This window comes from Colobus angolensis, unplaced genomic scaffold (genome assembly GCF_000951035.1).
Source record: "Colobus angolensis palliatus isolate OR3802 unplaced genomic scaffold, Cang.pa_1.0 Scaffold477, whole genome shotgun sequence".
Taxonomy (NCBI): Eukaryota; Metazoa; Chordata; class Mammalia; order Primates; family Cercopithecidae; genus Colobus; species Colobus angolensis.
The window spans coordinates 521607-532881 of NW_012118232.1; the positions used below are offsets into that span (position 1 = coordinate 521607).

The 11275-nt window shown below is 55.8% G+C and overlaps 2 protein-coding genes across 4 annotated transcripts in view; one reads left to right on the plus strand and one right to left on the minus strand.

Annotated features, from left to right (window-relative positions):
• Positions 1 to 1224, plus strand: part of DNAH1 (dynein, axonemal, heavy chain 1) — an 84887-nt gene extending 83663 nt beyond the window's left edge. Inside the window, exons 78-79 of the mRNA XM_011958846.1 lie at positions 266 to 500; positions 1056 to 1224. Of these exons, the coding sequence (XP_011814236.1) occupies positions 266 to 500; positions 1056 to 1177 (357 nt within the window). The 3' untranslated portion in view covers positions 1178 to 1224. The remainder of the gene's footprint in view (positions 1 to 265; positions 501 to 1055) is intronic.
• A 532-nt stretch (positions 1225 to 1756) lies between these two features.
• Positions 1757 to 11254, minus strand: BAP1 (BRCA1 associated protein-1 (ubiquitin carboxy-terminal hydrolase)). Of its 3 annotated transcripts, none has more exons than XM_011958849.1 (17): positions 11156 to 11254; positions 11028 to 11057; positions 10868 to 10922; positions 9789 to 9921; positions 9276 to 9395; positions 8416 to 8477; positions 8191 to 8333; positions 7846 to 7924; positions 7270 to 7339; positions 6782 to 6929; positions 5836 to 6020; positions 5179 to 5312; positions 4149 to 4627; positions 3871 to 4031; positions 3514 to 3606; positions 3337 to 3409; positions 1757 to 3163 (listed from the first exon to the last, which is right to left on the minus strand). In XM_011958849.1, the coding sequence occupies exons 1-17, from the start codon at positions 11190 to 11192 to the stop codon at positions 3030 to 3032; spliced, it is 2136 nt and encodes a 711-aa protein (XP_011814239.1). In that variant the 5' UTR covers positions 11193 to 11254; the 3' UTR covers positions 1757 to 3029. The 3 variants fall into 3 exon arrangements, with proteins under 3 accessions (XP_011814239.1, XP_011814238.1, XP_011814237.1); XM_011958848.1 differs by having other exon boundaries at positions 7270 to 7393; XM_011958847.1 differs by having other exon boundaries at positions 3514 to 3675; positions 7270 to 7393.
• Positions 11255 to 11275: the final 21 nt, after the last annotated feature.

An 11275-nucleotide genomic window follows, 5' to 3' on the forward strand; every position in this document is an offset into this window, starting at 1 on the left:
TGGTTGGCAGTTGGGGGCTCCCTAAGCCAGGGCATGGAAAGACCCAAGCCAGAAGAGGCCATGAGTCCCAGGAACGGGTCTGGCCTGGGTCCATCAGAAATCCACAGGGGCAGGGCACAGACCACAGGCCCTGGGCTAAAGTGGTAGGTACATGATGATGGGCAGGCAGGCAGCATTAGGCAGCTCTCAGAAGGGAGTTTTGTGCCTCCTAACCCAGATTCTCGGTATTGTTGTGTGTGTGGGGTGTGTCTGTGTCTACCCACAGGTGATGCTTGAGGCACCATCGGAGTTAACACAAAGACCCCAAGTAGGGTGCTATATCCATGGATTATTCCTGGAAGGTGCCCGCTGGGATCCAGAGGCCTTCCAGCTGGCCGAGTCTCAGCCCAAGGAGCTGTACACAGAGATGGCCGTTATCTGGCTCTTGCCAACACCCAACCGCATGGCTCAGGACCAGGACTTTTACCTGTGCCCCATCTACAAGACACTGACTCGTGCTGGTATGAGGCCCGGGGCAGGAGCCTACACTATGGGGGGGGACCCAGGACTAACCCAGCCCGGCCCAGCCCAAGCTAGTCAGACTGATCCAGGTTAGCTGAACAAGGGAGGACAACAGAGATTTGGGCCAGGCCAGCAAGCAGCAGGGAGGTTAATGCCCAAGGCCTGCCATCTGGCTGTGGGGAGCACCCCTGAGCTCCTATCCTACATGCCTCCCTCAGCAGGCCCACCTTGGGCCCCAAGAGCCTACAAGCCCCAGCCTGTCACTGGGAGTTCAGGGGGGTAACTGAGGCCCAGAGCAGGAACTTGTCTAGACTGGGTCCATCGGAGAATGAAAAGTGGCATCAACTCTGCCATCCCTACCTTCAGTCCCCAATACAGTAACCCTGGGCAGGCTTGAACCCTGGCCAGACCCCCTCAACCAGGCAGGTTTCCTCTTGGGTCAGGGCCCCCTCCCTGTCCTCAGCTTAGCCTGCCCACTGCTCTGCCCCTACGTTATCCCTGCTCTAGTAGTAACAGGGCATGACCTAACCCGTCCCCCTTCTTGCCCATTCCAGGAACACTATCAACCACAGGACACTCCACCAACTATGTCATTGCTGTGGAGATCCCCACCCATCAGCCCCAGCGACACTGGATAAAGCGTGGTGTGGCCCTCATCTGTGCCCTGGACTACTAGACGCAGACACAAGGGCTGAGGCCATTAAAGCTGAATTTCTAAGCAGTACAGCTGTGCCTTAGCTGCTTGCATGAGGACCCCTCTGCAGGACTCATTGCCAGGGGGGTGGTGAGGGGCTGCAGCAGCCTCAGCAGACGAGGCAGTTGGCAGAGGAGAGCGAGACAGAGGTGGCAGCTTTGACCTGCTTTACCTGTCCAAACGCAACAAGGAAGAGATGCCCAGCGTCCTCCCAGGGAGAACACACCAGGCAAGATTAGAGGCAGCCCTGCCTCTTTGACCCAAAGTCCCAGCACCCCTCCAGGTTGCAAAGCCACAGATTTGGTGAAAGCCATGGCCCTCTCCCCAGAAGGTACACCCTGTCTACAGTCCACCTGAAGCCCCTCCTCAGCTCAGGTCCTAAATCCCAGGCCTAGGATCCCAGGGATCCCTGGCCCGACAGTTGGACACTCAAGGATCATATACTTCTTACCTTTCTGGTCCCAGGGCCCTGAGCCCACGAGGTCTAGTAAGGTCCCTCCTCCCACCACACACGTATAGCCCAGCCTCCACATCTCAGGCCAGCAACCACAGGAGGGTTCATTTCTCAGGAGATTCTTAGGAGAGTTTTATTCATTCATTGATCCAGTATTTACAGGGGCTAGAGGGGTCAGGCTGTGCTCAGCCCAGAGGCAGCTGCCACACTTGCCAGCACCCCCCACTCAGTCACTATGTACAGATAAAGGGGCCTGCTTGGATCACCTTTTTCAAAACCATCTGGCAGAGGCCATGGAGCTGTGTTGGGGCCTGGGCTCCAGAGGCACTGCTGGGCCCATTACCCCTTGGCATCAGGTCCTCTGGAACACAGGGGCTCCAACTGGTTGTCTTGATCCTGCTGTCCCCACCCTGAGTGCCTTGCAGAAGCTGAGGAAGCTGGAGTAGCAGGGAGAGCTGAATGGTACCAGCTTCCTATAAGCAACCCTGTCTCTGCTACCCCTGAGAGGGAGACATGGTAATACTGAGGGGCTGGACAGAGGCTCCTCTGAGCCCCAAGCTCCAGGGACAGAGACCTAGAGCCCAATTTAGGCCCATAGCTAGGGCCACAACACTGAAGGCGAAGAGCCCCAGAACCTTGCTGTGGAGAGCAGTCTTGAACAGCCTGGCTAGAACAAGGAAGACAGTTCACAGGCCACTGAACAGTTCCCACATGCTCTGCTCAGGCCATGGGATCCCAGCAGCCTGCTCACCCCAACCCCACTGGGACACCCTACTCCCAACCCAGCCCAGTGCTGGGTCCCTGAGTTTGGCACTCTCCTAAGAGGAATGAAGAGAGAAGGCGTGGCTTCCTTACGACAGGGACACGCTGGTGGCTGGGGCTAGAGCAGCAGGGCCCAAGGCCCACCCAGGCCCCCAGCTGGGACCCTGTAGTTGGGACCCTGGCATGATACAAGGACCTGGGCCCACCAGGACAGCTCCTAGGAGAGAAAGCATAGTCAGTAGGAACCTATGTCAACATGGTGGTATGCTGGGTTGCAGCCCAGAAAAATAGATGTCTCTGATAGGTAAAATATATATTCTGCTGCCCAGGCAGAAGGGCCAGGTCCTGCTGCTCCACAGCCGGCTGTGGAGGAAGCTGCAGTACCTGGCTGCGCCCCAACTCCAGATGCTGCCTCCTGAGCACTATGGGGCTGATCTGCCCTGTGGCAGGCCTCAGGGCATGATGGAAGGAATGTGGCCTGGTTCCTCCCATTCCCAGGGCCTGGACTCTCTGGCTGGGACTATTCAGTAATACTGGGAAAAGGGGAGGTGGGGCAGGGAAGGACCCTGGTGAGGGCCACACGGCAAGAGTGGGCTGCAGAGTCAGGGCCAGCAGTCCTCACTGGCGCTTGGCCTTATAGGGGCGAGAGCGTTTCCGCCGGTCAGGCTTCCGCTGCTTGTGGAGCCGGCCGATGCTGACCCCTTGGCGCCGCCGCACGGAGATGTTCTGCTCCACTAGGTTGGCCAGCATGCCTGTGGAGAGGCAGAGACCCTTGAGCAGGTGCTGGCTGCCTCAGGCCAGGAGCTAAGGCTCTCATGGCCCTCCCTGTGCCCCAAGATGTGCTCAAGCCTCAGGAGAGGCCAGGGGAGGGGAGCTGAAGGACATGGCCCTCAGCAGGGCATTCCAGTTAAGCACATCGCCTCACCTTCCTGAGCCAGCATGGAGATAAAGGTGCAGATGAACTCATCGTAGTTGTGGGTCCTTCTCTGGTCATCAATCTGTAGGAGAGGAGAAGGCTGAGAGCACTGGAGCCAATCTTGCCAGAGCAGCCACCAGCGGACCTTGGGAGAGGCCAGATCAGGCAACTGGAGAGATCACCCACCTTGAACTTCTTCCTCTTCTCTACCTCTTCCTTGAGGCACGCCTCATAGTTTGCAATCTCAGCCTCCACACACTTTAGCAGTGCCAGCAGCTCCTGCCAAAACCCAGCATTGCACCTCTGATGGGCGCTGGCCAGCAACAAAGCCCCACGAGCAATAGGCAGCTAGAGGCAAGGATGAGCAGCAAGTCCATGCCTACAGAGACCCCTGCCACCACCCAGCCCAGAAAGTCTTCCTGGCACACGGCTCCAGCCAATCTTCACACCAAAGTTCCCATCAAGAACTTGGCACCTGGGCAGGAGGAGCTCAGGCCCTACCCTCTGCCAGGATTAAAGGAGAAAGCCACAAAGGAGGCTCACCTTGGGTGAGTACTTCTCCCCACTCAAGGGCTCACCAGGCCTCACCAGCCCTGTCTTCTCTCTGCTGTCTGTGGCTTCCACGACCTCCTTCTCCACTGGGCTGCTGGACCCCTGGCTGCCTTGGATTGGTCTGATGGAGGGAGAGGAACCCTTCCCACCCTCTGGGAAGAGAGGTCACAAGAAAATCATTAAAGTGCAGGACACTTTGTGGTCACTTGGCCACTTCCCTCCTCCCTCCTGGGTGCACCAAGTGGTCAGTGAGCCAGTCCAAGACCCACCTGTCAGCGCCAGGGGACTCAGCACCCCATCCTCAGCCAGGTGCAGCAGGCCTGTGCTGATGACAGGACCCAGATCGCGGACAGCACGGTTGTAGCGTATGCAGTCAACTCGCAGCAGGCTGTCATCCTCTCCAAAAAGCACCTTGGAGATGTGGGAGGTGACAGGGCTGGAGGGCCGCGTCGGGTTGGCTGAGCGGATGGGTGAGCGCAGTGGCGAGTTGAAAGCACTGCCGATCTCAGAGGCCGTGTCCGTACTCTCATTGCTGGGGGTGGGCGAGGGCTGCGAGTGTGTGGGCACTGCCACAGCCGGACTCCCAGCCCCGCTGCCAGTCTTGATGGACAGAGGAATTGAGAGGTCCTTCTGGGACTCTTTGAGCTTCTCAGCCAAGACGTTGATGGTGTTGGGCTGCAGCACTGACAGTTGCCCATCAGCAGAACCGCTCAATGCCCCTGGCTTCCCTGTTCCCTTCCGCTTATACCTGTGGGGCCGGAGAAGATGTGAAGCAAGGGAACGGGCCAGGTGACCATACCCAGCAGTACCCAGAATGGCTTAAACACATCCCGACCTCCAGGGGCTGACCCTAAAACTCCTTATACTTGGTCTAAGCAGCTTGAACTAGCCTTGCTAAGCCTGGCATCAAGTTCTGTCAGCTGCAGCCAAGTGTCTTCAAAAGATACTTCCTCTATTCCAGCCATCTCACTCCTGGCCTTTTGCCAATGCCCTGTGTTCCAGCAAAGCTGCCTCCCCACCACCCACATATCCATCCCTGCCCCCAACCAATCCTTCAAGGCCTGGCTAAAAGGCCACTTCCAACAGGACATGATCTATGCTTATATGCTTACCCCCCCGTCCACCAAAAACTTCCTGGAGACTTGGGGTCAGCCCCATCATGCCAGCCTCCCCCAGGACCCCAAACTTCGCAGGTACTCAACATTATTTGCTGCAGGGCATTCTCAGACACAGACTGAGATATTCAAAATGAGATCTGAAGCACCCAGAGCCTGGTAGCCTTAGAAAGCTGGGGCTGACCTAATGGCAGAGTTGGTATTCTGCACGTCATCCTCCTCGTCATCCTCATAGTCATCCTCATCATCTGAGTACTGCTGGGGTGGGCGGACTGGAACTCGGCTGCGGCCCACACCGGCCGCCAGGTCTTCTTCCTCCTGGGACAGAGACCAGGGCAGTTACAAACAAGTGCTGCTCAGCCCAGGCTGAGCCTAGACACTCACAGCCAGAGAGAAAGCCAAACATGGTTTTCCAGACTGAGTCAGTGGAACCCCTCCAGGTGTTCCACGGCCTGTCCTTGGCTTGTGGGGAGGCTGCCACCCACTTATACTGCATAGAAACCCACGGAGGGGTTCTAAGAGAAACAGAGTGCCCTGAAACACAAGCCTTTATTTTGCCAGTAAAACCCAACCCATAAAGTTGTACCAAGGAGTGTGACCTAAACATTTAATCCCACAGCCACGTAACTAGATTAAATTCAAAGGAGCTCTCCCTGCCTCCCTAAGCCCCTGCTGTTGTGGGGCCTTTTTGTATCAGGCAGAGGAACCTAGCAACCCAGGCCCAGGCAGCTTGACCCAGCCATGCCAAGGGTGAACACCAAGGAACCACATGGGAAAACTGCCTGTTGCAGCCTCTCAAGAGAATCAAGTAGAGAATCCTGCAAGGGTGCTCCCAGCTTACCTGCATGGGGGACTTGGCATAGTTGTGATTGTCTAGAAAGGCTGGCAGCCGCTGGACAATGGGAGTGGGGTTGGGGGGAACACCGTTGAGGCTACTGCCTGGAGGCTTCACCACCAGCTTGGGTTTGCTGGGAGGGCTATGGGATGGGGCTTGTGCACATGAACCAGCCACCTCCTCTGCACCATCTGAGACAGGGCAAGAACACAGGCAGGACTTCCGGTAGGATCTCCAAGAAAAGGTCACAGTCTCCCCAGCCCTGTGGAACAGCACTTCCCAGGGAAGAACAGCCGAGCCAGCCGGTGGAATGGAAGTCAGCAAGCTCTAAGTCAGGATCCCGCAACGAGACAGGGAAAAGAAGGAGATGGGGAAGAAAAAAAGAGGCAGAAAAAAAAATGCCTCTAGAGAAAACTAGAAAGGGAATGTACACTACAGAGAAGGGCCCAGGGGCCTGTGGTAATAGCAGCCCTTTAACAGGTGACTTTTTTTTTTTTTTTTTTGAGACGGGGTTTAACTCTGTTGCCCAGGCTGAAGTGCAGTGGCCGGATCTCAGCTCACTGCAAGCTCCACCTCCTGGGTTTACGTCATTCTCCTGCCTCAGCCTCCCGAGTAGCTGGAACTACAGGCGCCCACCACCTCGCCCGGCTAGTTTTTTGTATTTTTTAGTAGAGACGGGGTTTCACCATGTTAGCCAGGATGGTCTCGATCTCTTGACCTCATGATCCGCCCATCTCGGCCTTCCAAAGTACTGGGATTACAGGCTTGAGCCACCGCGCCCGGCCTACAGGTGCCTGTCTTTAGGGAAGGACTGCTCTCCCTCTACCTTCTGCCAGGGGAAAAACACTGCCCAAGGACATCCCCAGAAAAAGACTTGCCCGGCTTAGGCCTCCCGGGTCAGACATTAGGGGGTGGCTCTGAGGCCCACGAGAGGTCGCAAACCCTCCAGTACCTGTGTGGGTGCCCTCAGTGGCTGCAGGGGCCCTGTTTGCTTCCAGCACCAACGGGGACTTGTTGCTGGCTGACTTGGACTCCTCAGGCAGCTGTGACTCTTGAGACTTGTGGGTCTGAATCAGCTCCGGCTGTGTTACTCTTATCAGCTAACAACAGAATCCAAGGCTCAGAGGAGGAAGGGCAGACCCAGCCTTCTACCTTAAACAGCTAAGGGCTGAGGACCTAAAGGAATAATGGCCTTGGCTCCACCCATTCACTCACAGGGAAATAAAACACCCAAATGCAAACTTCCTTTTAGAAGCTATTCTCCCTCCCCACTCCAAGTCCCACCTTTCCCACAAGGGAAGCAAAGAAAAGATGTGTTTAGCTGAAGCCCAGATCTACAAAAGAGTGTGTTCGGGAATCAGAGACAAATGTTGTGGGGGAAGGGAGGAGGAATGCAGGGAGGGTTGGGCTGGGCAGGGGCCAGGGAGAAAGGGCACCTACCTGCTGCAGAGCCTCTAGTACTGTCTGACGGTTCACCTTCAGCACATGCAGCCTGGCCTCATACTTGATCCTGCGATCGGGCACCACTGCCATCAGGTTGAAGCGGATGTCGTGGTAGGGCTCCCTGCAGTCACAGCCGCAGCCGTGAGAGCAGCTCCTGCCCCGGCCCCGCCATCAGGTTGAGGCAGATATCCTGGCAGGGCTCCCTGCAGTCACACCTGCAGCTGTAGGTATAGGCCCCACCCCAACAGGCAGGCAGCGACTAGCCATACACGCCAGGCACCTGAGCTGGTACCTTCCAACAAGCTGTATGAGGGGCCTATCAGGAAATGAACTAGCAGACCTGGGCTGCCTAAGGCTCCACCAAGGCCTGCCCCTCCCCCAGCCCACCGAGGAGCAGGCCACAGGCAGCCCAGGCAGGAAATAGGACAAGGAGTTGAGAGCCCATGATCTAAGCCTGATCTTGCCAGATTCACCATATGGCCTTGCCATTTACAAATCACCTGGATACTCTCTGTCCCTCCCAAAGTAGGTACAGCTCCAGAGGGTAGAACAGGGCAGTTGCAGGGCCCTTACCCTGCAGTGGCGAGGCCAATACGCTCCATGATGACCCGCCGGGCCTTGTCTGTCCACTCCTCATCCTCCCCCCAGGGCCCTAGTGGAGACCAAGACAAGGAATCAGCGAGAAGGAAACCCTGAGTTTGGGCAGGCCAGCAGTGGGAAGGAAGACACGGAAGAGCAGTTGAGCCAGGGAGTCAGGAGCTAGTCAGGCAATATGGTGCAGGGTGAAACCCCAGCCAGGGCCAGGTGTCGGTACCCACAACCCCTGCCACTGGGTCCCACATACCAGAGGGCCCTGAGCCCCAGCTCCCTAGGAGGTAGGCAGGGACACCCAACGGGCCTCCAGCTCATGGTGCCTACCATGGTCGATGGGGTAGACCTTCAGCCCATCCAGCTCAAAGAGCCGGCCTGTGATAGGCACATAGCTGACAAAGTGGAACGCCTCCATGGTCCGCACTGCACTAAGGCCATTCTGCTTCTCAGGGAGGTGGCGTGGCTCGGGCCTGGGGAAGGACAGAGTCAAGGCCCAAAAAATGATACTCCCCCTACTCGCACCCCACATCAGCTCCCACAGCTCCCACACACCTGGCATGGCTATTATGTGCCTTGGCCAACTCCGGGGCATTGCCAATCGCATATCCTTTGCTCTACGGGGAAGAAAATAAGGCTGTATCAGAATAATTTCTCCTCAGGTAGGACTATGGTTGGAAGGCAAAGCTTCAGAGAGCAGCCTGGAGGCATTCCAGATGAACTTTCTTTTTTTTTTTTTTGAGGCGGAGTCTCGCTCTGTCGCCCGGACTGGAGTGCAGCGGCCGGATCTCAGCTCACTGCAAGCTCCGCCTCCTGGGTTTACGCCATTCTCCTGCCTCAGCCTCCCGAGTAGCTGGGACTACAGGCACCCGCCACCTCGCCCGGCTAGTTTTTGTAGTTTTAGTAGAGACAGGGTTTCACCGTGTTAGCCAGGATGGTCTCGATCTCCTGACCTTGTGATCCGCCCGTCTCGGCCTCCCAAAGTGCTGGGATTACAGGCTTGAGCCACCGCGCCCGGCCTCCAGATGAACTTTCTTAAAAGGTTTGTCAGGGCAGAAAAGAGCTCTGGAGTCCCAAAGAGATGGACTGTGCTGGCCTTGCACGGTAATTCGTGGATACTAGGAAGCAACATGGCCTGAGAGGAAAAGTCCTGACAGAGAAGGTTCTGACATGGTGTGACTTAAGGAAAGTCTCCTCCTTCCCTAAGCCTGTCTCCTTTCCCCACAACTGTGCCTAAAAACAATGGCCTTACACAATTTATTTAAGAGTCTAATGTAATATAAATGATCATTTGAAAAAGAAACAAAAAGAAACAGCCTAGTAGTACCCAGTATCATGTGGTAGCATTCCCAGTGGCCCTCAGGGTCAGATCTGCCCAGTTGGCTGTGAGCCAGGATGAAGGCACTACAGCCTACCTCAGGACTGAAGCCCTTGGTGAAGTCCTTCATGCGACTCAGGGTGGGTCCCAGGTCCACGTTGCTGCAGTTCAGGAGCACGCTCAGCAAGGCATGAGTGGCACAAGAGTTGGGTATCAGCTGTGAAATCAAGAATAGTCACCCATACACAGTACCCCTCACTGCAAGCCACAAGCCCATATACATCAAGAATGGGGATCCAAAGCAGGTCAGTCATATCTGGACAACTCCCCTTCTCAGCTCTCTTCATCTTTGCCTAATGTTTATTTATTTAACAAGCACCTACCAAATAAGCACTGGGTATCTGAGGACACAGAGAGTGGATTCACACACCCCCCTACTCTGAAGCTGTTCCCTTTAATGAATTAGAGCTCAGTTCCTTCTGCAAGGGTTTCTGTAGCCACCGCCCCTAGAATCTGCCTATCTCCTCCTCCTGTCTTCCTCTATTTCCACTTCCCAAGCAAAAAAATGGCAGCATCCCAACCTCCAAACAAAGCACAGAGTCCAGCAGACCTGGTGGGCAAAGAACATGTTATTCACAATATCGTCATCAATCACGGACGTATCATCCACCAAGGTAGAGACCTTTCGCCGGGACCGGCGCTCTTCGATCCATTTGAACAGGAAGATAAATCCATATACAGGGCTGGGGGAAGTAAGCAGCAGAGGCAAATCAGCCAAAGGGGAGAAGGCAATCAGCATTCCCTTATTTCTCTCACTAAGTCTTTGCACTGCGTCATCACTCAGGTGTCCTTGCTGTGATCCCACCTCTCCCCTGGCTTCTTCCCAATACTGTGTCTGAAGTGGCCTTGTGCTCTCATACACCAAAGGCCTGCCACAGGCAGAGCTAAGCATAAGCTTCTGGCTGTGATGCTCCGGGAGTCCACCAGTCTCCTTATGAAGTCTATGGTTCTGGGTAAGAGAAGAAAAGCTGGAACTGAGGGTCAAGGATGAGACAGGGTAAGAATACAAAGTAAGACAAGAACAAAAACTCTGATGAGGAACTGAGGCACTAATTCTCACTTGTGGGCCCCAATGAAGTCAGGAAAGCAAATGAACACCTACACCAGTCTCTTTTGTTCCAGAAATTAAAGCAGACTTCTTGGTTCACTCACTGTTGCTACTGTTGCTACTCTCTTACACCTCTATTCTGCAGGCCCACTGGGACAAGATCCTAAGTGTGGGCACCCAGGAGGGGCCTTGTCACCCCAACCAATCAATACAGGATGACTTTGTGTCAGGATTAAAGCCAGGCACACATGGACAGACTGAAATTAATACATTACACAACCGCACAAAAGGCACTGCGTGCCCTGGGTCTTCCTGCTGCAAGGCCAAGAAAGCAGCTGAACTAAAGGATGGTTAGGGGTGGGGAGGGGGCTGCTACAAAAAGGGAAGCGCTAAGGAAAGATTGGAAGAAAAGAAAGGATCAGTTTGATCAGGAGGCGGGCACTCAGAGAGCAAGGCTGCTTCTTTATGTCAGATTTTATAACATAGGGTTCCTGGCACTGCCTTCCCTAAGGGGCCCTGTTCTCTGGGACCTTCCCCAGCACTCTGGGTGTAAGGGGCAGCCCTGGTGTACAGCCACTTACCCCTGGCATTTGCTCTGAAGGTCGTAGATCTCCTCCACTTGCACCCCTTTGACACCTGCGATGAGGAAAGGAAAGCAGTAGGGAAGGACAGAACCTGGTGAGTGAGGGCGCAGGGGTGGGCCCCCACAGCCCCAGTCAGGCAGGCAGAAGAGGCTCTTACCGAAATCTTCCACCAGCAGGGTGAAGAGGCCTGGGTGGGGCGACAAGAGGAGGGGGTGATGGTCAGGCAGGCGCGCCCCGGGCCCATCCGGCCTCCCCAGCCCCTGGCCCTCCCGGTCCCCTCCTCACCCGGGTCGCTCTCCAGCTCCAGCCAGCCCTTATTCATCTTCCCGCGGGGCGGCCCCTCAGCGCCATGTCCAGGCCCTCCCGCCCCACTGCTGCCCCCACCGGGCGGGGCAGTTGGTGGAG